General features: G+C 53.3%; 1 protein-coding gene and 2 long non-coding RNA genes across 4 annotated transcripts in view; 1 reads left to right on the top strand and 2 right to left on the bottom strand.

The window, feature by feature from the left end:
• The window catches only part of LOC128904517 (uncharacterized), a 40,056-nt gene extending 34,950 nt beyond the window's left edge, over positions 1-5,106 (bottom strand). Inside the window, exon 1 of the long non-coding RNA XR_008464522.1 lies at positions 4,971-5,106. This is a non-coding gene — a long non-coding RNA (uncharacterized LOC128904517). The remainder of the gene's footprint in view (positions 1-4,970) is intronic.
• Positions 5,107-8,457: 3,351 nt separating this feature from the next.
• POU3F3 (POU class 3 homeobox 3) lies at positions 8,458-9,792 on the top strand. Of its 2 annotated transcripts, XM_054220470.1 has the most exons (2): positions 8,632-9,516; positions 9,652-9,792. In XM_054220470.1, the coding sequence occupies exons 1-2, from the start codon at positions 8,632-8,634 to the stop codon at positions 9,775-9,777; spliced, it is 1,011 nt and encodes a 336-aa protein (XP_054076445.1). In that variant the 3' UTR covers positions 9,778-9,792. The 2 variants fall into 2 exon arrangements, with proteins under 2 accessions (XP_054076434.1, XP_054076445.1); XM_054220459.1 differs by having other exon boundaries at positions 8,458-9,792.
• A 7,647-nt stretch (positions 9,793-17,439) lies between these two features.
• On the bottom strand, positions 17,440-25,199 carry LOC128904298 (uncharacterized). The gene is made up of 3 exons (XR_008464463.1): positions 24,925-25,199; positions 18,497-18,595; positions 17,440-17,727 (listed from the first exon to the last, which is right to left on the bottom strand). It is a non-coding gene; the product is annotated as an uncharacterized LOC128904298 (long non-coding RNA).
• Positions 25,200-26,961: the final 1,762 nt, after the last annotated feature.

Below are 26,961 nucleotides of genomic sequence, written 5' to 3'. Positions count from 1 at the left end.
GCAAGGAGAACAGACAGCGTGTGCATGTTTGTGTGCAATGCCAAAAAGAGCAGCCTTAAGGTTGACCTACTGCAATCTGCACTGAGCTCCTCAGACAATAGACAAGTTCAAATGTCAAAAAATCTAATAATAAAAAACAGAGCTGCCAAACTGCACGAACTGTTTTCTGGTGTATCACAATTATTCACCCTCTTATCCACTAAGAGACTGCCAGTCCTTATGCGCGTAAAAGAAAATCTATGTAATGCATATGGATCTTTCTTTTTTTTTTTTTTTTCACATGTGAAACGCTATTGAGATGGCAAGCACGCAAATCAGAATGATATCATGTCTAATAAAAGCGGGACTAAGGTTTTCACAGTCTCTTTTAAAAGACTCCAACTTGTAAATCCCCTTTTTATGTCCCTACATGCACAATTATTCTTATAAATAAAAATCTACATGTTCAAGAAGCTGGATTGGAACTACATATCCCTCTGATTTTAACGTCGGTGGGAGCATTAGGCTTCCATCATATGTAACGCGTCCACGTTGAGTTCAAGTCAACAGATAGATTGTTCCATTCATTTGGCAACTTTCATTACAGTCCGTGTGAGGTGAACCCTAAGCATGACACATTGGGTAATATCAGAATTATGCAGCAGGGAAAGAAAGGACACCGTTTTCAAAAGCTATCTTGCTTTGCATGTGCAGTTCCGTATTATTGTTCTAATTTATTACAGAACCCGATATGCTTTGTTATGCTTAAAACAATAAATAAGGTTCCGAGTGAAGCCTTCAGAATAAAAGGTATGGATAAATGATCCGCCTGCCTATTGTGGTTATCGTTATTATCGCCAGCCTTTAAAAGTAATCTGTGTATTTTCCTATTTCCTCCAGATTGGGTAGTGTAATATGCCTAGTGCAGCTATCAACGTGGTCATAAGAACTCTGAACTACAGTGTGGGTAAGCTTGAAAAACCCAGAGCAGATCACATTAGCCAAGAACGCTACATATCTGGAAGCCAGTCAACTTCACGTTTTCAGCTGACTGCTGTATTATGCACGAATGTGTTTTACATATAGCAGACTGTATACGGAGTATGTCTTTATGTTTAACATTTTAATTTGTAAATGCTAATTAGGCAGTTGGTCTCCACGGTTATATTAGTAGATACCTAATCATTTCCCACTATAAGTAAATGAATACTAAATACGGTAAACATTCACTTTCTTTTCCCTACCTCCGCGACAGTATCGCTTCTACACTCATTTTCCGAAGGCGTCCATTCGGACAATATAGGCATTTATTAAAAGAAAGGGGGGGGGGGGTGTTGGGGGGGAAAATATGCTCTCTATAACACTGTTACGATTAGGGTGCCATTTCAGGCGCAAACCGGGCAATCCTGGCCGAACCGGACTTTTCCAAAGGCAGGCGGCAAAGTTAAGTTTTGCCGAATTAACTTGTTGCTCGTTTTAGCGTTAGTTTGTCTGGTGGCTTGCGGTACCCCGAGGTCCGCTCGCTGCTAACTGATGCGGGAAAACAGCAGAGGAGCTGCTAACTCCTGTTTTGTTTAAAATATAATGCAGGTTACACTTGGGGGAAGGGGGAGGCAGAGGAAAACTGGGGGGGGAAACGCGCTCATTCCCAAATCCGGGTTGTTGAACTTTGCCGGGCTCTTTCGACTCCGAAACCCGCTCTTTTCGGAGGCGAGGGAAATGTTCGCTGAACTACGGTAAATCTCAAGTTAAGCGACCACGTTTCTGAGGAGCATTGCGCTCTGGAAATGTGTTTTACTAGTCTGGAATATTGCTAGGGTTTTATTTCGCCAAATGCGGTAGGTGGAAAGTTTTGTTCATGTAAATATCTCAACCATTTTCCCCGCACGGTCAATACACACGGAGACTTGACTCCGTTTTCCAAATGAAGACCCACGGACACTTTAAATGGAAAGTGTATATTCTTGTAAGTCGTTTTCTCTCTTTGATTACTTTTCTCTCTTTCTCCCCCCTCCCCCGTTTTTTTTTTTTTTTTCTTTTGGTGTGTGTGTATGTGTTAGGTTTTTAGGCGGGGAGTTCATCTTGCCAGAATCTATCATATTTATGGGCTGTGTGATTTCCAGGGCTCCAATTGGTCTTTCCTTTATGGAGGCAAGGAATAAAACTTTCCCAGTCGTACGGAAACTGCTGGGGCTCCAGCGCGGGGGAACAAAGTGCCTTCAACCCCCCACCACCGCCCCCGCCCCCGGGGAGCTGCCGCTTCCCCTGCTCCTCAGCCCCCCCGGGGGCTGCCCGGGACATCCCCCTTGCAGGTGCGTTAAGGGGATGCTGCAGCCACGTTTGTCCGCCCGTGCCCAGCTCGGTGCCGGCGGGAGCGGAGGGGGGAAGAGGAGGAGGGAGAGAAGCAGCCGTGCTCGGGCAGGAATGCCACAAAAAAACCCTAAATTTCTCACTTTTGCAACCACTCAGGGAGGGGAAGGGAGAAAAGGAGCGGGCGCTCGGGATGAGGGGCTGAGGCTCTGCGTGTTTGGGGAAGGGACAGTGAGCCGAGCTGTGCCGAGCTCAGCTGTGGTCGCCGTCGATGTTCTTGGTTTTCAGTTGAGGTTAACGCCTGCCGGTGTCCCGGACGGCGACAACTTGTGCCCGGTGTGCGGCCGGTGTGCAGCCAGGGCGGGAGACGGGGGGAGCCCGGCTCTGGCTCCCGCAGATGGAGAAGTCGAGGGGGGGGAAAGAGGGGGGGGGGGGGGAGTGGCCAGCTTGAGGGGGGCGGAGGGGGGGCAGGAGGGGGGAAGAAAAAAGAAAAGAAAAAAAAAGCAGCTATTTTTTCAAGTTTAATACGGCGATTAAATATTAAATGATCTAAAAAAAAACCCGAGTCGTTTTATTGCATCTCCAGAGGCTTTAAGCGCCTTATTTGGACGGGAAAAAAAAAAAATTAAAAAAAAAAATAAAACCCGCGTGGCACCTCAGGTTACCCCGAACCGCGTGCCCGTGCCTGTGTTTGATTAGCTGCTCTCGCTCCCTCGCAGGCCTCGGGTCCGTTGGAGGCATCGCACCAACTGGGACACTTTTGGGGCGGCCTTTGAACTGGCAGCCCCCCCCCCGATACCCCCCGCTCCCCGCCGCTCCTCTCCGCTCCCGCCCCGCCGGCCCCGGGAGTTTCGGGGCTCCCTCTCCCGGGCGGGGGGTGGGGCAGAGGCCGAGGACCGGGGGCCGAGGACAGGGAGAGCCCCAGGCTGCCCCCACCCCCCCCCCCCTACCCCGGGCCGGGCGCGGACGGGACTGGGGTGGAGGGGGAGAGTTGGGGGGGGGAGGGGGGAAGAGAGAGTTTGGGGTGCTGCAGGGCGCCCCCTGGCGGGCGGCCGGCGCCTGGCGAAGCGCGGCGAAAGTTGATTTTGCTCAGCAAGCCGTATCGTATAAAATTAACGACAGCCAATAAAATTAGCTTACATGTTTCAACCGTAAAAGTCCAAAACAAAATAAAGCTAGTTTTAGTGAAGCTAAGAAGCTCGGGTTTGGCCCCGTTCTCTCTGGCTTGAACTGGGGTCCTTTTATCTAAAGCCCAGTGCACAAACATATAGCTTAATGTGACTAGTGTTCTTCCTTTTATTTCTTTCTCTATGGCAACCAATATGTTCTGCTCAGAAATGTTCCCCCATCAAGGAAACAAATGATCTTGAGGGAGCAGCTCTATACGGCATCTGTTCCGATGGAGCACACAGAGTTAACCCCAGTCAAAAGAGACGCTGGGCACGTCAACAAGAAGTGGAAAATGAGCGATTCTTCTCCCCCCCAAATTGAAACCTATACCTCCCTAGTTTTACAAGCCATTTTATTGATTTGACTATCGACCGTTTCCAAAGAAGTAACTAATTCTAGGAAATTACAATGATCACCAGCTATTGTGTATCCAAAAGAGCAGCAACAGAGACGGGGGGCGGGGGGAGGAAAAAAAAAAAATTATGCAAATAACAAGGCAAAATTAAAACAAATGAAAGTCACGTAATGGGATATTTAAGCCTCGGTAAAGTTTTCAGGAGCGGTATCTGGCCTACTAATTTCATCCTACATTATTTATCACATTATTTATCACACTGACCCAAACGCTATAAAAGAGTTTCAGATCATTAGCCTATACCTCTCAATTAGACGGGATTCGGGGAAAGCGGAGAGACAGGCAAGACTGTCAGGAGAGAGAAACAAAGTGAAATCTGGTCTGTAATCCTCCAGCCCCAATCTCCTTGGAGAATAAAATGAAGGGATGTCCTGGTTAGTTTTGATTGATTATACTCTTTCTGATGGACTTTCACTACAGAGCTCTAGATGTTGTGCTTAACCGTCTGTTCCCTAGTTACAATATTAACCCTCTGCGTGCACCGCCGCTCCGCACCTTCCCCGGCCTCTCTCCCCCCGCCCCCCGCGCCCGTCCGTCCGCACCGGCGCTGCCCGCAGGTGCCCGGCTACCGGGGCAGGGTCGCCTCGGCTCCGGCCCCGCTCCCTCCCGCCGCACCGTCCGGGCCCCCTCCCCACCCGCCGGCAGACACCCCCCACCACCACCCCCCACCACACCGCTTCGAGAAGCAGCGTTTGAAAACAGCCCGCATCTCTGCCTCTCCTCTCCTTCACAAATCTGTAATATTTTCGAGAGCTTTCCTTCCCCCCCCCCCAACTCCCGAGTCATGGTGTTACAATAATTAACAGTGCCCAGAAAAGTGAAGTAGTAACCAGAAAGACTTTCCAGCGCTGAAGAATTGCTTTGCTGCCTTGAGCTTTGGATTCATTCCATGCTTTTTATGTAATATTTCACTAAGGTGCTTTTTGTTGCTGGTGGGATTTTTTTTTTCCTTTCCCTTTCCCTTTTTTTTTTTAAGCCTGTTTCCTTCCAGCCAGTTGCCATGGGTTTCCCTGTCTTGTCCTAAGCTTTTGAAAATATATATATCCAGAAGACTTTAAAGAAAACAAAAGTAGATAAAAAAATGTAAAACACTTACCGATCATACTTCCAGGATTTAGAGAATTATTTTTTAATTTTTGATTTTAATAAGGTGACAGGGGGAAAAAAGCATGTTCTCAACTCCAGCGAAACGATCCATGTTAAGATTTTCCTTTGCACTGACTCCACTAAGCCCCGCTCTCCACTAGTCTATTATTTTCACCAAAATATATGAAAATTTATGCAAATGAAAATCAGCACTAACTGTTCTCCCCTTGTTATACTTTGGATTTTTTTCCAGACAAAACAATCACACTCTGCAAGGGAGGGGGTGGGAAGAGTTGGGGAACTAAGTTGTTGTGGTTGTGTGTGTTGGTTGTTTTTTTTTTTTAAATAAAAGACATTACTCCAGCTCGAGCTTTATTTTTTGTTGTCGCTGTTATGAGGGTATACATTTTTTTTATTTTTTTTTATTTTGGGGGGATTTCTCCCCCCCCCCTTCCTTTTTTATTAAGAAAGTAGATCTGTTTGCAGAGGCGCTATCACGTTTCATCAGGCCACCTGAGACGGCTTTTGAAAGCGTGTACTGTGAAATTCATAGCAGTAATTTAGACAAAATCCTCACTGTATATTAATGAAAGACGGCCCCATGGCACCGTTCCTATCCTCCCCATTCAGTGTAAACAAAACCACGAGACTCACTCGGTTTTTGAGCCTGATCCAAGCAAAATCGGCTGGAAAGGAAAACATGGGGTTCTGGCACTGACTATTCAAACGTCTGCACCTGGAGATCTCAGATTTATTCAATGAAATCTGTGTTGGATCTTTTATATATAAAAAAGAAACCTTTGGAGGACGCATGGGAACAAAAAAAAAAAAAGAAAGAAAAAAAAATCGTTATGTTTGGGGTTTAGTTACCAGTGCCCTTCAGATCCGTACGCGACACTTTAATGGTTTTTCTAAACCTACCCACCATGGTATTTTTTGCCTGGGCGAGCCGGGGGCTGGACGGAGCCCCGAGGACCGGCCGCGGGGCGGGCAGCGGGGCTGGCTCCGCGGGCGCGCAGGGGCGCGGAGGGAGGGCGCTGCCAGAGGGACGCGGCTCGTCGCTCCCGGGGGGCGAATTATCCGGCGTGAGGCGGAGGTGAGGGGGGAGGGAGCGTGGCGGGCAGGGCCAGGCGAAGGGGGGGACACACGACACACCACACTCCCCGTTTGAATGCCCACGCCGCGCCCCGAGGGACGCGTGTGCGGGGCGGCGTGCGTGGGACGGCGCGGTGGCGGTCAGCCGGCAGCGCCGCGTCCCCTGGATGTCCGAGCGGTGTTATTGCACCGGCAGTCCCCCAAGGAGCGTTCAATTTGCCCTTGTTTTTGTTGCCACTTTCTCTTTTTTTTTTTTTTTTTTTTTTTTTTTTGCCGTGGTTCACTGAGGTTGCCTGTGCGCGGCGTTTCCGCTCGGTCGCGTCCCCCCCCGAGTCCGCGTTTCCCCCCCCCTCCGCCTCTCCCCGCTCCCCCGCCTTCCCCCGCCCCCCTTAACTCTTTCCGCCGGACGAGAAAGAATAACGCGGCGCTTCACGCCGCGGGGCCGGCTCCCCGCGACACAGCCCCGGACGACGGGCTCTCCCCTTCGCCGCCTCCCCCGCCGACGGGGCGGCCCCTTTCCCGGGGCTGCCGGGGCCCCGGGGGCGGACAAAGGCAGCCGGGGCGGCGTGGGGCGGGGGGGGAAGGCAGGTCCGGGTGGCGGTGCGGGCAGTGCCGGGGGTGGGGGGAGGGATGCGTGTGTGCGTTCCCACCGCCTCCCGGCGCCGTTGTTGCTGTTGTTATTATTATTATTGTTTTTGTTGTTATTATTAATTATTACCGCTCGCCCCTTGCCCGAGCCGGCGGCGGGAGAGCTGCCGAGGTGCGTGTGTGTCTTGCCGGGCGGGAAGAGTTAAGAGGCGGAGGGATGGAGGGATGGGAGGAGGGATGAAAGGATGGAGGGAGGGATGCGGGAAGGAGGGGGGGGAGACGGGGGGACGGAACGCCGGAGCAGCGACGACGCCACTTTGCCTAAATTAAAAAGCAGCCAATCGGAACGGCCGGAAGGGGGGCCGCGCGGCCGGCGGCGGGCTGTCCGTCACGGGGCGGGCAGCCAATGGGAAGGGGCGGACGGGGCCGGCTTCCTCACGGCCGGGGCCGGGCGGTGGCGGCGGCGGCGGGGAGACGGCGGGAGGGGAGGGAGGGAGGGGAGGGAAAGGGAAGGGAGGGAAGGAGGGAGGGAGCGGGCACGGCCCGGGAGAGGGGAGGGAGGCGGGGAGAGGCGAGCGGCGGGACTCCGGCACCGCCAGTGCGCGCTGCCAGCCCGGCAGCCAACTTCCCCGCTGGAGTTAGTGTATAAAGGATACCATATATGCACACACACATACACACACCTCTCCGCCAAGGCGCTCCTCCTCCGCCTCCTCCCTCGACCAACTGCTGGAATTAAAATAAAAAAAGCAAAACAAACATCCAACAAAAAAAAAAAAAAAGCAAGCAACCACCAAAAAAAAACAACAAACCGAGCGAGAGAGCGAGCGAGCGGGAGAGGGAGAGAGACAATTCGCGAGGTAACGAGAAATTTCAACTTTTTAATTTTTTTTTTTTACTTTTTTTTTTTTCCTTTTCCAACCGCCTAAAGGAAAGGTAGAGAGAAAAAATGTCTTATCCAGAGCGTGACTCTAGCAAGAAGGCTCCGGCAGGACTCTTGTTTCAAAGGGGACAAAGTGCTCCAGCAGCAGCACAACTTTGAGAAATGCATCATCACCACCATCACCACCATCATCATCACAGGAAGTTTTCTTAGGACACCAACAAAACTTGCAAATAAAAGAGCAAAAGGAGACCGAGGAGCCGAGGAGAGAGAGAAAGACAGAGAAAGAGAGACAGAAAAAAGGAAAATATACCCACACACAAAGCCTTAAAGGAAGAAGAAAAGGAAAAGTTTCACTCTGAGAGGGGAAGGCTGAGAGGTGGAGATGTACTCCTAGGGGAGCGGAGGGGAGAAGGCACGGGGGCTTTTTGATTCCCCCCCCTCTTTTTCGCTTTTTAGCCTTTGTTTGGTTTCCTCCCTGCGAGCAGCAAACTCGGGCGAGAAGGCGGCGGAGGAAAAAAATATATGTACAGCTAAATATTTCTTTTTTTTTTTTTTGGAAAAAAAAAACACAAAAAGGAAAAGAAAAGCGATTTTTTTTTTTTTTTTAAAAAAAAAAAAAGAAAAAAAAAAGGCGAAGCGAGAGCCGGCGGCCGCACCGAGCGCGGCGCGGAGCGGAGGCAGGACGGCCGGCGGACGGACGGGCGGAGGAGAGCGCGCCGCGGAGCGCTAGCAGGTGAACCCCGCGCCCCGGCGCCCCGGCGAGGCTGGGAAGGCGGCGGCGGCGGCGGCGGCGGCGCGGGCGGCGGCCCCGGCAGCGGCCCCGGCAGCGCCGGGCAAGGGCGCTTGCGGCGGGCGCCCGGCAGCCGGTGGCGGCGGCGGCGCGGCGGCGGCGGCGCGGCGGGGGCGAGCGGCGGGCGGCGGGCGCGGGATGGCCGCGGCCACCTCTAACCCCTACCTCCCCGGCAACGGCATCCTGGCGGCCGGCTCCATCGTCCACGCCGACTCGGGCGGCGGCGGCGGCGGCGGCGGCGGCGGCATGCAGCCGGGCAGCGTGGCCGTCACCTCGGTGGCGGGGGGCTACCGCGGCGACCCGGCGGCCAAGATGGTCCAGAGCGACTTCATGCCGGGCGCCATGGCCGCCAGCAACGGCGGCCATATGCTGAGCCATGCCCACCAGTGGGTGACAGCCCTGCCCCACGCCGCCGCCGCCGCCGCCGCCGCCGCCGCCGCCGCCGCCGAAGCGGGCTCGCCCTGGTCCGGCAGCCCCGTGGGCATGACGGGCAGCCCCCAGCAGCCGCCGCCGCCGCCCGACGTCAAGGGCAGCGGCGGGCGCGACGACCTGCACTCGGGCGCGGCGTTGCACCACCGGCCGCCCCACCTGGGCCCCCCGCACCAGGGGCACCCGGCGGCCTGGGGGGCGGCGGCGGCCGCCCACCTGCCCTCCATGGCCGGCGGGCAGCAGCAGCAGCAGTCGCTCCTCTACTCGCAGCCCGGGGGCTTCACGGTGAACGGCATGCTGAGCCCCCCCCCCGGCGGGCAGAGCCTGGTGCACCCCGGGCTGGTGCGGGGCGAGACGCCGGAGCTGGGCGAGCATCCCGGGCACCACCACCACCACCACCACCAGCACCCCGGGCACCACCCGCCGCACCACGGCGGCGTCAACAGCCACGACCCGCACTCGGACGAGGACACGCCGACCTCCGACGACCTGGAGCAGTTCGCCAAGCAGTTCAAGCAGCGGCGGATTAAGCTGGGCTTCACCCAGGCCGACGTGGGGCTGGCGCTGGGCACCCTCTACGGCAACGTCTTCTCGCAGACCACCATCTGCCGCTTCGAGGCCCTGCAGCTCAGCTTCAAGAACATGTGCAAGCTGAAGCCTTTGTTGAACAAGTGGCTGGAGGAAGCCGACTCCTCCACGGGCAGCCCCACCAGCATCGACAAGATCGCCGCCCAGGGCAGGAAGAGGAAGAAGCGGACCTCCATCGAGGTGAGTGTCAAGGGGGCCTTGGAGAGCCACTTTCTGAAATGCCCCAAGCCCTCCGCCCAGGAGATTACGAACCTAGCGGACAGCCTGCAGCTGGAGAAGGAGGTGGTCAGGGTTTGGTTTTGCAATCGGAGGCAGAAAGAGAAACGGATGACCCCGCCGGGGATCCAGCAGCAGACCCCCGACGATGTCTACTCCCAGGTCGGCACCGTCAACTCCGACACGCCGCCCCCTCACCACGGACTGCAGACCAGCGTGCAGTGAGGGGCACCGCGGGCGGGCCGGGGGCGCGGGGGCAGCCAGGGCCGGGCCGGGCCGGGCACCGCCGCCGGCACCGGCATCGCCACCGGCAACCGGCGCCGCCGCGCACAGCCGCACGCTGACACAGACACACTCACACACACGCACGCACACACACACACACACACACACACGATCCAGGCTCGTTCAGACTGCTTGTGTTTATATATATATGGATATCCGCGTGCATCTATATATATATATATAAGATCGATACCGACAGGGAGCGGTGGAGAAGGTCGATCCGAGCGAGAGCGTTTTAGACCGTGTTTGGGAAAACGGGGTGGAGATGCGTAATGCACCAAAACTGCAGATGTGCCGGGGGGGGGGTTGGTTGAGGGGAGAGGGTTTGGGTGGGTGGGCTTGGGCTTTTTTTTTTTTTAATTATTATTATTATTATTTTTATTTTTCACTCTCCAAATTAGCCCCCCTCTCGCAGCGAGGAACATCATTGATGTCTGCACCTCTTCTCTCCCCTCCTCCGCCCCCCCCTCCCCGCACTCTCCCCCCTATCCCCAAAAGGGCTCTCTTCTATGAATCACGGAAACTTTTTTCTCCTTTCTCTCTCCCTCTCCCCCCCTTCCTTTTTCTTTTCTTTTTTTGTTTGTTTGTTTTGTTTTCTTTTTTTGAATGGGAGCTATCCAAAAAAAAAAAAAAGGGAAGCAGAAGCAAAATAATCTGGTTAATCAGAGGGTGCCTGCTGCATTCCAGCACCCTGTTTTTCTTGGCCAAACCGTAGAATTTTGGTGCAAGGCAGACATCCACTCTGAAAACATATATATCTATATATCTATATATTCTGCAAAATGAAAGGGGCCACTTTTTCCAGGAAAGAAAAAAAAAATAAAATATGCACACAGCACTAAAAACAAGCAGACTGCATAGGGAAGCAAATACATATATATATATTTATCTATATATATAGGTATAGCTATAGAACAAAAATATGGAAATAAATGCCCGCACGCCGAAAAACTGACCCTGAGGAGAAAGGGGGGAGGGACAGACGCCGGGGGGAGGGTGGGAGAAGGAGAGGTTGTTGGTCCCTAAAGTTCGAGCTCTGTAGAAGGACTTTGCATGAATTAAGGGAACCAGCGAGAGAAAGGGAAATAATTTAGGGCTGTCAAAGTCCTGCTCCTGACGGCTGCCAATCATCATGGAAGAGTCATAAAAAAAAATCCACTGCTAATATTTTTTTTATTAATATTTTTATTTTTTATTTCTGGACTGATTCAGATAAAGGGATTTAGAAGGACTGAGCATCTGCAGCTGCACTTATCTGAACTTCTCCTCTCCTAAATCCGTTGCCAACTTTGATTGAATGGGTGCTGTGGATGTGATTATATAATACTGCCATTTCCAAGCAGTGTTTTTGGTAGGTTTTAATAAACAGACTTTTCAAAAAGACGGCAATATAGAATTGTTAGATCCGTTGTTGATCTAAAAAAAATTTGCTTTATATTTTCATTAAATGACTTCTTTTAATATTTTATTCAGAATACCTATGAACTGCTGCAAAACGGTAATTTATTTTTTCCCCAGATCTTGTATTACGTGTTTTTTTCAGACGAGCACAAATCAAAATGAAATGAAAATATGGACAGTTGTTAGGTAATAAGGGTATCTTTTGATGTGATAATTTGATTGTAATTTAATTTGAGTAGTGATTCCGTAAGAGCTGATTGAGAAAATAAATTTGTTAGAATGAAATAGTCTGTGTCTGATGCATAAACACTTGTGTCTTAAAAAAAAAAAAAAAAAAAAAGTTCTTTGAAGGGAAATACTGCAAATGCTGAAGTGAGAGGGGGGGGATACGGAGGGTCCGACCCCTCTGCTTCTGGCAGAGCCGCCCCTCCGGCATCCCCGCCGCGGGCTGCGCAGCGCGGCGCTCCCCCCGCGCCCGTCCCTCCGCCGGGACACCCCCTCTCCCGTCCACCCGGGGACCCCGTGTCACGGGGGAGGAAGGCGAGATTAAGGCTCAACCCGAAGGTCACCTTTCTCTCAGGAAGGGCCGTGTGGGTTCGGTTCAGGCTCGCACCCGCGGCGAGGGCGATGCCGGAGCCTCCCCGCCGATCGCGAAGGGCCGATGCTGAGAGCAGGGACGTTTCCAAAAGTTCGGTCTTGTTATCTCTCTTTCCAAACTGAGGCTTGGGGGGGGGTAGGTTGCGAGGGGAGGGGGGGGGGAGGGCTAAGCTATAATTTATTTTGACGCGGTTTATGTCTGTATAAATATTTGTATTTAATTTATCTTTATGATTTAAGGAGAAGGTTGGGGTTTTTTTCACCCCAAAAAAAGGATATATAGAATAACACTTTCAGCATCCTACGTGCGGTCCGCCCAGTTTCCCATTTCTGTTGTCGCTGTTGCTGTTGTTGTTGTTCTTGTTTTAAGGGTTTTTCTATGGGGTGTGAAGTGATGTAGTGTAGTTTTCTCCTCCACTCTGCCGTAGCGCTGCCATACCTTCTTTGCAAACACATGCGTGTGTTAGTAACGTCGGAGATGCCGATAGATGCCCGAGCTGGCCTGTCATATTTACCCGCTATAATTTATTGCGATATAAGGGCAAGTGAATGACCGTTCCAACTCTCTTCATTTTGAAGCGCGGAGGTTGTGGGAACTGAGAGCTGCCATCTAACGCCTCCACCCGCCCCCACTGATAGTCTACCGGAGAATAAGGTTTTCTTTTATGATCCGTCTCGTCCATGGCTCCTTCCTCACCTTCTTCTCCCTCCCTTCCTCCGCGCCCTCCGCGCCCCCCACCCCACCCCCCCCGCGCCTTGCTTATCTCCGTGCTATTGAGGCAGGGGGTTAAACCCCCAGAAAACTGCTGTAGGGACCAACAAACGTTTCTTCCTTTCAGATAGGCCTTGTGTCAGTCCATAAATCAAAGCCAACCTGAGAGCCGTGCACCGGGATGCATTATTTTAACACCAGCTCGTAGTAAATATCCCCGTCGGTTTGATTTGTGAAATCCGAAAGGCCCCACTGACACGGAGGAAAGGGCGATGGGGAGGGGTGGGAGAAGGGGAGGGGGTGGGAAAAAAAAAAACAACCAACCCAACAAAGGGGAAGAAAACCCGAAAGGGTAAAGGACGCTCTTTCTTTTGTTCGTTTTAGCAAAAGCTCCTGGCTAATTTGGCAGCTGGGGAGGGGAAAGGCCGGGCGCGGGAGGCGGCGGGCAGCGCCGCGGGTGCCCGGGTACCGTCCCCACGCGTGGTGGGATCCTCTTGGCTTCACAGGCAAAGGGGAGCGGTTTTAGGAGAGCCGGAGCAGAAGGTCTATTTAAATTTCGGAGCGGGATTTAGTTGCCGGATTAGGGATGGCAACAAAGAGCTAAATAACGTTAGGCTGGTTTCTATTTAAAAAAAAAAAAAAAAAAAGCCACCTTTGCGGGTTGCTGCCTGAGGAAAGCCGGGGTTCAGGCTGGAGGAGGAACGTGTGGTTGGAGGGACCGGCAAAACCTGCCCCTTCCCTGGACTTGTTCTGCACCAAAAAAAAAAAAGTGAGGCCATGGGCGCCCCCCCCGCCCCCCCCCCCGCCCCTTCCCGAGAAACTGAATCCTTTGAATGTATTTAGGAATTTCAGGGTTGTGAGTCTGTGAGATAACAAGAGGTAGATAATAACTGAGAGAGGGTTTGCGCTAAGGGTTATATTGTTACACGTGTAAATAATGAAAATATTGTTATATATCGCCAGATCTCCTAATGAATTTAGTAATTGTATTCATTTATAATATCAGTGTTCTGTGCTTGGTAACTGAGTCGGCATCCTTTTCCTTACTCTTTTTTTTTTTTCTCTTTTTTTTTTTTTCTTTTCTTTTCTGCCTAAAGGAAAGACAAATGTTTTACAAAGTTATGTTTGATCAGTCTGGGTAATCCCGAGATGTGATTATTTTTAGTTTACATTTTCGTATCCTGCGGTCCTCTACTACGCCCCAGTTTTCTCACTCACATCCCATCCTTCCCCCCGTCGAGTCTGTACACAATAAATCATTTTCAGGTGTATTTAAAACAGTCATCTAACTGCTGTTGATCCGCGTATTTTCCGGAATTTAGGAAAGAGCTCTACCTTGGTTTCAAAAACGCAGCGGTTCCTATCGGATCTTTACAGAATTCTTATGCTTTAATGTAGTGACTCGTGTTTGCACATTACAATGCTCATAACTTGTTTTGTATGAATGGTTTTCAATGGAACGTTTAGAGAATAATTGGTTCTAATATGAAATGCAGTATATACTATTGATAATTTTATCAATAAGTGTAATATTTTAAATAATTTTAACAATTAAATTTGTTTTTTTAAATTATATATTTGTAAAATATTTATCCTGTTGAAAGCAACAATATATTGTTGTATTTATTCGTTTATTTTTGTAATAAATGATCAACATCTTCAAGCTACAGCCAAAGCGATACTTCTATATATTCACAGAGGGATGCGCCTTTTTGAGGCGCAGAGATGCTTGTTGCGATTTGCACGAGAGGGTAAAGATAAGCCGCGTAACCGGCAGGCTGCTGGACCAAACTGTAGGCGTGAGCTTCTTCGCCACATGTGCTTGAGTTTGCTTAACTTCCAGGGTAATTAATCAAACTCTAAAAGGGACGCAACAAGTCGCGGCCTCGGAGGCAGGCGCGGAGCGAGCGCTCGAGGACAGGGACGGATTTGGCTAAAAGCAGAGGGATGGCGAGCGGAGCTTGGTGGCCTGTGGCGAGGCGGATGGCTGGAGCGAGTGGAGGAGGAGGAGGTTGCGGGGAGGTGGTTTCCCCACCGGTATTTTCAGTTGCAGTTTGGAATAATGGAGCGGGGGGCAGCCTTCAATGGGCGGCGGGAGAGAGGGGAGCGGGGGGCAGCCGGCGGGCCCGCGGTGTCAATGACACAGCAGTGGGGAGCTTTTTTTGGCTGAGAGGCTTTGGCGAGACAAAAAAAGCGAAGGGGTGAAGGCCGAGCGGGGGAAAGTCCCGTCCTCCCCGACGCCAAAGGAGCAGCCGGGGACGCGGGGGCGCCCACGGGGCCGCGCCGTCGGGGCCGCGCCGGGACCCGGTCCCCCCCTCTCCTCCCCGGGGGCGGCCGGGCCGCGCCTGGCGAGGGGAAACGGGGAGACTCCGCGTGTCCCCACGCGTGGCCGGACCGGTCCGGAGCAGCGCCGACGGGGCGGCTGGCGGTGCCCGGCCGGGCTCCCTCCCCGGCGGGGCGGCCCGGGAGGCGGAGCGGCCCCGGAGGGACGGCCGGGGCGGTGGTGACGGCGGGCGACGGGCCGTCCCGGGGCGGCGGGCGGCCCGGGGGAGCCGGCGGGGCGGGCGGGCGGCGCGGTGCGGCGGCGGCGGCGGCAGCTGCTGCGGGTCCCACAAGTTGTTTTCCTCGTGGCGACCATTCAGCAAAACGCAGGATCCTTTCTCCAAGATTTAAATTTCGCGGATGAATTACCATACAGCGGTTGCTTAGCAACTAAATTCAAGCCGGGCTAAGAATATGCAAGCTTTTTGTATTCTCATTAATAAAAATGCCACTCTGACACAGCAACCTGACTTTGGATCACTGCAACTTCTGTAAAAGCCATAGGAGAATACAAACCGGCTCCTCCATTTAATTACAGATCAGAGTGGCTTGAAATGTGATGTTTTGTTAATCTATCTTCCTAAAAGCGATGTAAAAAATAACGGCTTTTCAAGAGCAGTGGAAAACTACTTTTTTAATGGAGCTGTCTCCTGGTGCTACTGATGGCTGTAAAGCGAAACCTTTTTTCGAGTCACACTTTCAAGTAGCATCCCCCCTTCCGTTTTGAGTTTCCTGAAATCAAAAAACATTAAGACATTTGGAGCCACAGGGGAGGGGGGGAAAGAAAAATAAATAAGCTGCAGACGACCAGAGCGTTAGAGAGGCGAGCATCGCTCAGGAAAGGGAAGGCGGGGGGGGAATTAAAAATGCCAAGGTGCAGCCCCAGCCGGGCACAGCCCCACGATCCGGGGTGCAGCCTGTCCTTGCTCTGAAGCAGGAGTCTGTTGCGCCGAAATGGCTCTCTTTGGCATCAAGTGCGTGGGTACTTCGGCTGGGGAGGGCAGGAGAGAAGCCTTCAGGGACACCTTGTTGAATGTTTCTCTCCCAAATTTATTTCCCCTTCTGCTAACGTTTACTTTATACTGCTCTTAGATCGGTGGAGATAAGATCTTGGCGTTAGATTCTGGCATCAGGCACCCAATCTCGTATATATGGGAGAATGACCTCATCAGAGGAGGACTGTGTGTATAGATAGGATTATTTAAACATAGACTAGACACCTACATATAAATCTATATATAAAGATGTGTGTGTATGAGATATATATATATATATATCTGCGTGTGTGTGTGTATGCCTTTAGCAGTACCAAAAAACTGTCCTGCCAGCCCCGCAGCCTGCAGGCAGGGCTGACATCCCCCGCAGCGTTTGGAGGGTTGCGGGCCCTGCTCCGCAGGGAGCCCTCGGGCGCGGCGGCCGCGCAGGGTGCGGGCGGCCGGGGCCGGGGCCGGAGCCGCCTCTGCTCGCCCGCCATTGTGTGCGGGCCACTGCCCGCGGGAAGGGCTGGCCGCCCCTGGGACCGGGCACCGACTGGCTGCAGGGGCCGCTGGTTGCTTTGGCTGATGGCTGGTATGTTAGTTGTGGTGCTCTTTTTAGCAGCAAAGAGTTAAATCCAAACTTTCTTCTCCCCTCTCCTCTCTTTTTAATTTTTTTTCCTTTTTTTTCTTTTTTTTGACCCTTGAAAGCACTAGAATTGAGCCTGAATTGTAAAAACCCCAAGCCACGTTAAAAGTTCAGCCATGTGTTTTTGGTTTTTTTTGGTTTTGTTCTGTTTGTTTGTTTGTTTTTCGGACGGGGTTTATCTGCAGGAGGGGAAAGGGAACTCAGAGCTGTGCAGGTCACTGAGGAATCAGGGGGTCCCCCCTCATCCCCCCTCCTCCCCACCCCTTCTCTTTTTCTCTGTTAAGGTTTTCTTTTCTCCCCTGAAAGGGGGAGGATGGCTCGAAGGGGGGTGGTCGAGGGGGGGTAGGCATTTTCCAAATGTGAGTTTGTGATGGAGGGATCTCGGTCTCTCAGCAGGATTTAGTCTCTACTCACTTTAAAACGTAGAACAGCAGACCAAAAAGAAATTTTAAAAAAAAATCCCGTATAACAAATACCAAGGGAAGAAAGGCAGTGAAGTGAGAATCTGTGAAGACTAGAGTCCCCCTGAAACTCAGGCTCACCCAAAGCTTCAGCAGAGTGTTTTGCTTCTCTCCTCAACGGTTATAGGATGAGTATCACAAGGCTACAGCATAAATAATCACATTCCCTTCCATTTTGCATCTCTCTCTCTAACAGAGTTGAGATTAAAAGCCAAAAACTGAGCACAGCCCTTACAGAGTGGTTGAATTGTGCCAGTACATATGTTTCCCACTCACATGTTGAAAACTGTACCTTCAAACATAGGCTTGTTTCTGATAGCTTGCATTTCTTCTACCAGGGGAAAAAAAGCTAAACAGAACTTTTCTGAATTGTTCCTACTGCGCACATCAGTGGGGTGAAAAGGCAGCGTTACATCAGCTCGATACCTTCAATGCAAACAGGGAAAGTTTAGCAAGACAAGCTCGCTGGCATACCAGAATGGAGATCTTTATTTTAGAGTGGGGATGGTTCGAACTGTTTCGGCACCAGTAACGAGTACTGCAAAGGGTCTGGTTTGAGAACAAACTTTCATCCGCAGTAGCGTGGAGCGCTGCTCCTTGATGCCAGATGCCTGGTCACTCCAAGCATCCTCTCACTGCCTTTCTTGTGAGGCACATCATACAGAGGAGAGTTTCTACCTGCAGGGACGGTGCTTTCAGATGAGACCGCTGCACCATGCTCTCCAAAGTCCAGACATGGGGTCCCAGCAGAATTATTTCTTCCTCAGAAGGAGCCTGAAATGAGAAGGGGGAAAATGGATTAGAAAGGGGAAACCAGCTATGGACTGTTACCCTCACTGGCAGTAGGCCTGCTCTTAAACACAATGTCAAGGCACCGAGATACGCGTGTGAAATGACAAAGACAGACGCTATTTCTTCCTGAGGTCCACGTTGAGTGGAGAAAGCCAAAAGGTTGTTGACTGTCTTGCGTCCGGGGCCATCCTTTCAAATTGAAATGAATTGATTTAAAAAAGTAGGGACTGGCTAATGGGGAACCACATGGCTGCTATATTTATGTACATCAAACCGAAATTTAAACAACTTGAGGCAGTGTGGGCTGTATAAACGTTTTATATATAGTAACCTTTTTGTTATTAGTTTTGGAAATGCTTGGTGCTACTTCCCTGCCAGCGCTCCATAGAGCTGACTATACAGCATTCAGTCCATGCTACAGTCGAGCGGGAACTGTTTGCTCAACAACTCCAGGCTCCATTTCCAATTGGAGTACTAACATACACCCTGAGCTGGTCGCATAAACACAGGTAGCCCGATGCATGTGAAACCACTTCACCGAGCAGGCAGCTAAAATACAAAAAGCAAGTGTGTAGCTGTAGGGGAGGTGGGGGCTGGCGGGTCTTCTGTGTGGGTTGGTTTGGTTGGTTGGATTTTTTCCCCCCTCCGTGTGAGTGCTGGTGAGAGCCAGAGAATGGGGACATCCTCAGAAGCTGACTTTGGGCTCATGTCTCCACCTCCCCTCCAAGTTCCAGACGTTGGGAATACTTACCAAGTACAAAAGAAATGAGAAGTGCTGGGCATTGATCATTATTATATTCCTTCCCCGGCAGAAAATGGGCCCAGGATAGCAGAGCTGAAACTAATCTTTCTAAAGGGGGGAAAAAAATGGGTTGGTGAAGAATTGTGCTGGAATAACATACATTTCTTTCGTCTTCTGGAGCTCTCATTGAAAACAGGGGCCCATCTGCCCGAGTGGGACATTTCTCAGAGAAACCTAATAGATATTTGTTCCAGAGTCCACACTAAAGCCACAAACCAAATGTAAGGCGCAAGGCTCTCCATTTCTCTCTCTCTCTCTCTCACGCATCCCCACGCACATGCAAGCATGCACTCGCTTCTCTTCCTAAAATAATAAAATATCCTCTCCCCAGTTCTACTGCCTTCTGTATTTTATGCAGATACATACTCAAGTGTGTACCAAAATTCTTAACTCAGTTTGCTGAAATCGCCTAGATTGTCGAGGAAATTAAACGAAACAAGGAGCTGCGTGAAATGTTGAACTTTAAATACCATCCGCTACCTCGAGAAGAAGAAAATGAGTTGATAAACGCTCAGGTTTCTGCCACGTTCAGATTATCATAATTAAAAGAATTATTTTGTTAGATTTTTTAATTTTTTTTTTTTTTTTTTTTTCTTAGCATGGTGAGGGTTCCCTCGTGCTCTACTAGTGGGTATTTGAAAATAATGCTCTTTCCCTTTTGATTTTGGACTGAAGGACAGGGTTACAGTGTCTCCCCTAGGTGTTAATGATGGATACGGACGTGTTTAATCTTACGAACGGTACGTGTATTTCTGTGGATACCAGGCGAAATGACAATATAATTCTCAGTAGCCCAGAAGAGGCGTGTTTTACCTGAAGAACTGCGCTTGAGCTGGATGCTGCTGTTGTTTGGGGTTTTGGTTTGGGTTTTCAATTGTCCTGCCTATTCTCTCAAGCCAATATTAACGCCACGGAGCACGGCTGAGGCCAGGGCTGAGTGAGCCCCGTCATTAACAATAGCATAAACAAAGGACGGGGACCAGCTACCTTGACATTAGATGCCCGCTTTGTTCCCGAGCCTCCAACTGCGTCCTGAAGCCCATACAGGGAACTGTTGCCTACGGGAATGAATAATCCACTCCGGCCATTGTCCCAGATCCCGTGGAAAACAACACAACCAAAACAAAGATGACAACGCACATCTCCCCCCCCGCCCCCCTCCCCCCCCCCCCCCAGCTCCGCACGGAGCCTGCGTATGGTTTCATCCCCTCCTGCCTTTCCCTCCACTTCTCCTGGCCACTCGTGGGACTCCCCGGCAACCGCTGCGGCCCACGGGCGCGGCCCACCTTGCGCAAGCACCCCCAGGTCCCCAGTTTCCAGGGGAAAAGGGGTTGGAGACCGTCCGTCCCCCCCCCCCCCCCCGTGCTCAGGGGAGGGCGAGGGGACCGAGCGCCCCTGTGCCTGCCCAGCCCGGGCGGACCTCTCCCGCTGCCGGGGAGCGGGGGTGCTCCGCGTTAGACGGGGCGGCCCGGCGGGGTGGGCTGCCCTCCCCCTTGCCCTCCGCCCCGTCCAGCAGGCAGAAGGGATTCACCCCCTCCCCGCGGCGTGGCCTGTCGCGGGGGCAGCGCGACAGCCCCACGCACCGCCGTGGGGATGCGAGGGAGGCGGGGGTGATGGGCGAGCGTGTCTGTGTGTGTGTGGGGAATCCCCATTGTCTTTCCAGGTTCGCCCTCGCGGGGCGGTTTTCCCCGTGGAAGGGCCCACCCGGTGCTGCCCTTCCTGACCGCTCTCTCCGTAGCCCCTTGTATTTGGCAGAAACGCCCGCAGCAGCGCCCCCGACCCTGCTCACGCCCGGCCGAAGGAGCCTGCGTGGAGTGAAAAAGTCTCTTTCCTCTGCCAAAAAAAAATATATTAAGCTCCCCTCATCCAGTTTTGTCTCCCCCTTCTCTTACATCCCCGTGCTGGCCGTCGGGGCAGAGGGACGGATAGGATGCCCCCCCCCACACTCAAAGTTTGCGGGGGGCCGGTGTGCCCCCGTCCTTCCCTGCGTGGGGTGTGAGGGGGGAGCCGGGCCAGGCCACGGCAGGGCTGCCGCGGGGCTCGCCAGCGAGCCGGCCCCGCCAGCGAACTGGCCCCGCCGCGGGGGCAGCTTTTGTTCCCGCTGCGCTCGGAGGTGAGCAAGTTCAAGCCCCGGCAACCCCCGTGCCTTCGCCTGGCTCTCCGGGACAAGACGAAGGAGAGCTGGTGGCGTGGCCCGAGGTAGACGGAGGCCTCAGGAGACAGATGCATCCATCCCAGATGCAGCCAAATCCGTCCTCGCAACGTGGGGGGTGTGTGTGGTGGTGTGCGGGGGGGATATAGGGGGTAGCGAAGGAGGCGTTTTGAACGTAAAGCCCTTGCTCCAAAGATTAAGAGCTACCTCCTCAAACGCTGCCAGACGCTACTGGGCTGAAGAGAGGGGAGAAGGGGGGTGGGGGAAGAACACCAACATTAGTGCAAATTTCAAAGCACTGAAAATAACCCTAAGAAATCCCGAGGATCTGCCACCGGTTCTTTTTTACCCGGGACAGAGGCATTAGGGAAAGCTTTTCTCGGAGGTGTTTGTGCGCAAAGGCCAGCGGGAGCCGCGGCTGCCTTGGCGGGGCGGGGGCGGGGTGGGGGAAGACACCAGCCGGGCGGCGGGGAGGGGGGCTGCGGGACGGGGCTGCTGCCCTCCGCCCACGCACCTGCAGCCTCTGCCTGCACTGGGGACCCGGCCGCTGCCGGCTCTGTGACCCCCCCCTCACTCGGGCTGTGTCGGGAGCAAACCCACCCCCAAATCCTCCTGCCACCCCCACTGGGAGCCGCGGCGGCCGGGCAGGGGCCGGCCCCGGCAGCCCTTTATGCGCAGCGGTCAGCAGCCGGGTTGTGGGTTTGCAGCTGCATGCAAATAAATCCCCGGCAATAATCTAATGCGGGTGAGCTGCCCCGACGACAAAGTGCCGCCACAAACGCAAGTCCTTCTTTTCTTCTTCTTTTTTTTTTTTTTTTTTGACCACCTAGGTCCCGCAACCAAGGGAAACAAATAAAAACAGGGAGGGAAGGGGAGAAAGTTGGTTAATACGCATGTTGCATCAAATGCAGCCTGCTTTTGTGATAGACGAGAGCCGAGGATTTGTTTCCTGCACCTCTGCGAGAACACCACCACCCGTCCCGGCTGGAGAAAACGATTCCACGCGTGATGGGCAGGAACCAGGCGTCCTACCTACCCGGCCGCCCGCTGCCACCTTATTTGTTCCGTTCCCACGTGGAAAATGCATCTCTTCCCTCAATTTCCATTGAATTACAGCTGTATTCGATACGGGACGGGAGGGGGTGCGTGTGTGTATAATTTTGTACACTTATCTTCTCTTGCAGGTAAAAGTTTTTTTTGTTTGTTTGTTTTACTGCTCTCCAGGAAACGTCTGTTTGCACGTATAGGGGGGAGGGTTGTTTGGTTTTTTGCTTGCCCGTCTTAAGCAAAAGCTGAGCAGAGTCAATGGGATGAAGGCAAAAAAAAAAAAAAAGTCAATCTTTGAGAAAGAGACGGAGTGGGAGAAGGAAAAAAAAAAATCAAACCGCAAAAAAATCCCAGCAACCTAATTCCAGAGAGGATGGGAGGCAGTACAGTTTCCCAATTGCCATTCTGCGGACTGACATAAAAAAAAGAAAAAAAAAAAATTCACATTGATGCTGGGGGTGGGGGGAGAGTTTTACTTTTGCGAAGCGTAAGTCTCTAACGACAAGCAGTCCTTCGTGACACCTGGTGCCCCCCCCCGGGTAATCTCGCTCCCCCGAGGCCGCCGGAGGCCCAGGAACCCTCCCGGCGCGGGTGCCCCTGCCCGCCGCGGCGGCGCCCAGCCCCGGGGGGGGACCACCGGCTTCCCCCAGGGAAACCCGCCGCTCTCCCTCCCTCCCGCCCCTAACTTTGGGAGGGAGGGGGGTTCGTTATTATTGTGGAAAAGCCCGTTTCCCTAGCAGAAGAGGGGCAGCTGGGCTCCTAGGCCCCCCCGCCGCCACCTCCCCCCCAGGGAAGCGCGGCCCCCGGCCCCGCCGGGCAGACCCCAGCCATCGCCGGGTCCACCTGAGCCAGGGCCCTCTCTGCTGTCGCCTGTCACCCCCAGGGGAGGGGATGCTTCCCCGCAGCCGTCGTGCCGGGCACAAACGGGCCGCCCTGCGACCTCCTGGCCAAACGCCGGCCCTCGCTCCCCCGTCCCCGTTTCGGACCATCTTCCCCCGGGGGCTTCCCCAGGCTTTGGCCAACTCCTCCGCCCCGGCCTTGCCCTTCCCCGGCTCTTCCCCCGCCGCCGGCCAGGCGGGGGCGGCCGGGGAGCGGCAGGGCAAGCGGTGACCATCCCCTTGGTGTCTCGGCTGCCTGCTTGGCTTTCCCTGCCCTCGGCCGCCCCTCTGTCTCCCCCGGCACGCACAGAGCCCGGCCCAGCTGCCGCTTGTCGCCTCGGGGGGGCTTTTTTTCTTCTCTCCCCTCTCCGCAGAGCCTGCGGGGAGGGGAGGGCTCAGCTCCCCGCAGAGCACCCTTCGGCCCCTCTGCCCACCGATGTCGCCTCGCCTCTGCCGGCAAAACAAAAGCCCCCGACCCAAGCGGCCAAGCAAAGCCGGCGCAGTGTGAAGCCCACGGCAGCCGCCTTCTCCACAATGCGAACTCCAGAGGGAAATCTCCCTCCGGGACTCCGCTCTCCTAAGCCCGGGAGTCCCTTAATCTTCGCAGCTTTCGGCAAGGGAAAGAGGAGTTTGTCACCCAAGTCGCCCCTCGCACCTTTGTGCGTGACCTGACGCGGGCACCGGGACAAAGTCGCGCCGGTTTCCCGCAACCCAAAAGTACATCCCTGGGCACAGGGCTGGGGGCCGGGGGGGGGGCCCGGAGCACACACCCCCCACAACCCATGCACAGCCTCTCGCCTCTGTCTTTGAAACTGTGTTTAAAACAGCAGCTGAAACAATTAATTGTAACTGATTAACATGGATTAGTTTGGCCTCCAAAGCACTTTAAGTCAATTCAGCAGCCATAATAATAATTAATTCATTAATAAGTACTATTGGTGCTCCATCACTAACGCCAAGAAAAGTTTCCCTGCGAAGTACAGGTGGCAGGGAGTGCTAAAATGAAAACATTTGCATGCAACTTTTTAACCAGAAGGGAAAGCACTTTGGTTATATTTGGAGACATGTGTCTCACACATTTCCCCCTTTTTTTGTAAACTATGTAAGAATAAACATTACAGCTCTGGGCTTTTAATTTCTCCAGATGGAATCATAAAGTACCTAGTAGATTTTTTTTTTTTTATACTATACAATTGAGGACACATGTCTGCTTTTCCCAATGAGGACCGAGAAGCAACTTAATTTGAAGGCATAACTACTGAACCACATTTTGAATAACACACTCGAACAAGTTCACTTTAAAAGGCAGGAAACCGCTAAGAGCACAGCACTGAAAGTTGCTCCTTCCCACTTCGAGCTGCAGTGGAAGATCCCCCGTCTGACCTTCCCATACGCTCTGTTTCGGTACACGTACAGAACTATACACGCATATAGGGCTGTCCGTGGAGGGAGGGGGGCGGGGAGTTTTTCCGAGGCTCTCGCACCCCCGGGAGGCTCCTCCCGCACCCCCGGGGGGCTCCCCCCAGTCGCCGCAGATTGAAAAGGCTGCTCGGGATCCCACCCTCAGCCCCATCGGAGGGCTCCTCTGATGCTCGGTGACAGGAGAGGTCCCCTCCGGCCTCCCCCTCCACCCCGCCCCCGGCTGAAGCAAGGGGTTCACTCACCCTCCCAGCGCTCCTCTCCGCTCCTCACACGCACATTTGCGCACCCGACAAAGCGCTCTGGTGGAGGGCAAAAGGAGGGAGGAAGCCCCGAAACCCCACCTCTCGGCTACCTTTAGGGGCACACGCATGTTGAGGGGAGTCAGGAGCCCCTGGGCTGGGCGGAAAATAATACAAAAAAAAGAGAGAGGAAAAAAGAGAGAGGAAAAAAGAGAGAGGAAAAAAGAGAGAGGAAAAAAGAAAGGAGAAAAAGAAAAAAAGAAAGGAAAAAAGAAAGGAAAAAAGAAAGGAAAAAAGAAAGGAAAAAAGAAAGGAAAAAAGAAAGGAAAAAAGAAAGGAAAAAAGAAAGGAAAAAAGAAAGGAAAAAAGAAAGGAAAAAAGAAAGGAAAAAGAGAAAAAAAAGAAAGGTAAAAGAAAAAAGTAATAAAGAAAAAAATAAAAAAGTAATAAAGAAAAAAAAGTTAAAAAAAGTCCAAGGACAAGGAAACTGTATTATCAGGTTGGGTTGGTTTTTTTTTTGTTTTCTTTTTATTTTGTGATGGGAATGAGCAAAATAAGCCTGCCCCTCTCCCTAACTAGACTCAGCCTCCCCCCACTCCTCCCAGCTTCCCCCTCCTGCCCCCCCGGGTTCTGACTTACATGTGTTTAGAGCAATGGCAAGGGGCTCCCAAGCGGAGCCCTGGCAGAGGGTGCGTTTAAAGTGTGGATGATTTACTCCCCTGCGATTCGGGTCCGGCGTGTGAGCCTCCAGCCCCGGCGTCAGCTGGGCACTGCGGGCAAGCGGCCTGAAATATGCATAAGGAAGAACACTTCGCTTTCTTAAAGAAGAACTTACCCCACCGGAAAGTTCACAGCCCGGCGGCAGGCACGGGGAGGCGGGGGTGCGGGGGTGGCCTTTGCGTCGGGACAGCCCTAACCCCTTCCCGAGGCGCTCGCCTGCACGCTCAGCGGCAGCGCTGGGGAGACCCGGCAGCTTTTTGCTCGGGACCGGTCGGGGAGCGATGGCGAGTCGGTCACCGCCTTAAGAAGTTGCGTGTCGGTTGCTTTCACACCGCAGCACCGTGTCCTCTGTCCCCGTCCCCTCTCCCCTTCCTCGGCCGGGCCGGGCGAGGGGCAGCGCCGCGTCCCCGGCGCCGTCCCGCTCCGGCGGGTCCCGGCGGCGGCCACCGACCGGCTGCCCCGAAACTTCCGGACGTAAACCGGAGAAAAACGGGGGACTCCAAAAAAGAAAAAAAGGGGGGTGGGGGTGGATGTTGATGACACAACCATCCGTCAGAGCTCAGGCAGGCTGTGCAGGTCGCCTGAGCAGCTTTTTGGAAAGGGCAATGTAACGTGGGGGAGGGACGGGAACCTGCGCGCCCGTTTCGCCGAGCTCCCCGGTTCGGAACCGGCCGGCGATACCCCCCTCCCCCGGCAGGACCATCCTCCGGGAGGAGCACCGGGTCCGCCGGGCCCTCACTCGCCCACTTGCTCCCCGCCTTGCCCTGGGGGCCCCCGGGGGCAGAGCCCCGGCCGGAGCCGCGGGGGTGCGGGCGGCCCCGGGCTCTCCCCGCGGGGAAAGGGCATCCCGCCGCCGGGCACCGCCCCCCGCCCTCCTTGCCCTCGGCGGGGCCGGCTCTCCGCGTTTCGGACAATAAAAGGGTTATTTTTTTTTTATTATTCTTTTTTCACCCCCCACACCTCTATACACGTGGTTGTCAAGTCTGTAGCGCCATCTAACGGGAGGCGCTCAGGGCGGGGGATTTATATGCTCCTTTTTTATTTGCTCCTTTTTTTTTTTTTTTCTCCCCCCTCCCCCCCCTTTTTATTTGGTCCTTTTTTTTTTTTTTTTTTTTTAAGCCCCCCCCGTCTCCCGGCAAAGCAGGCGCCGATTGCATGGCGCGCTGGTTCCTTTAACGGCCGGTCCCAGGCTGCTGCCCTGACACCCCGCGGAGGGAGGCAGGGGACCCCCTGGCCCCCGTGACCCCCGAGCTGTGGGGAGAGGGGCTGGGGTGGGCATCGCTCTTAGGAGCGAGGAGGTGCCGGTGGCAAGAGGAAGGGCGCTGATCCTCTGCAAGACAACTGCCCCAACGGTGCTTTGTGTAACTTGTCCGAGGGGTTATAACTCCCCCAGGAGCTTCCCCCAGCCTCTGCGTTTTTATTTTTATTTTTTATGTCGTTGTAGCTGTGAAGAGCTGGTAGAGCTACTTTTTTTTTTTTTTCTTTTTTTCTTTGGTGGACAGAGGAAGGAATAAATCCCAGCAAAGCCAGAGAGAGCTGAGGGTGGATGGGAGGAGGCCCTCCCAGCCCAGCATGTTTGATTTCTTTCCCTTTTCTGGGAGGTCAGGGCAGGCCCCAGCCAGCAGCTGCATCTTACAAGTGAATTTCTGCTGCTTCTTTGGCATCCCAGGAAGCTCTCTCCCTCTTCCCAAAACTTTTGAGCGTATGCTAATTTTTAGGGTTAAATTATGATACTTGCCCTTTCGCCAGGCCACTGCAGCCATGCATGCGTTCACAGCCAGAGTGACACTTATTTTGGGAGGCAGCTGACCTGGGCACCCTACTGAATTTAAGGCACCAAGTGAGTTGCCCAGATTAGGAGCCTACTCACCCCCAGGCCCGTGGCATGGGCAGTAAAATGAAACAGAGACTCTCCAGGACATGTTTGGGCTCACATAAGATCACAGCCAGTCTCTA

The sequence above is a fragment of the Rissa tridactyla genome, chromosome 1 (genome assembly GCF_028500815.1).
Source record: "Rissa tridactyla isolate bRisTri1 chromosome 1, bRisTri1.patW.cur.20221130, whole genome shotgun sequence".
NCBI classification, from domain to species: domain Eukaryota; kingdom Metazoa; phylum Chordata; class Aves; order Charadriiformes; family Laridae; genus Rissa; species Rissa tridactyla.
This window is presented reverse-complemented; position numbering and strand designations above follow the sequence as displayed.

What these genes read in the sequence shown, in the direction of transcription:
- POU3F3 (XM_054220459.1), top strand. Translation starts at nt 8,458, where the DNA reads ATGGCCGCGGCCACCTCTAACCCCTACCTCCCCGGCAACGGCATCCTG.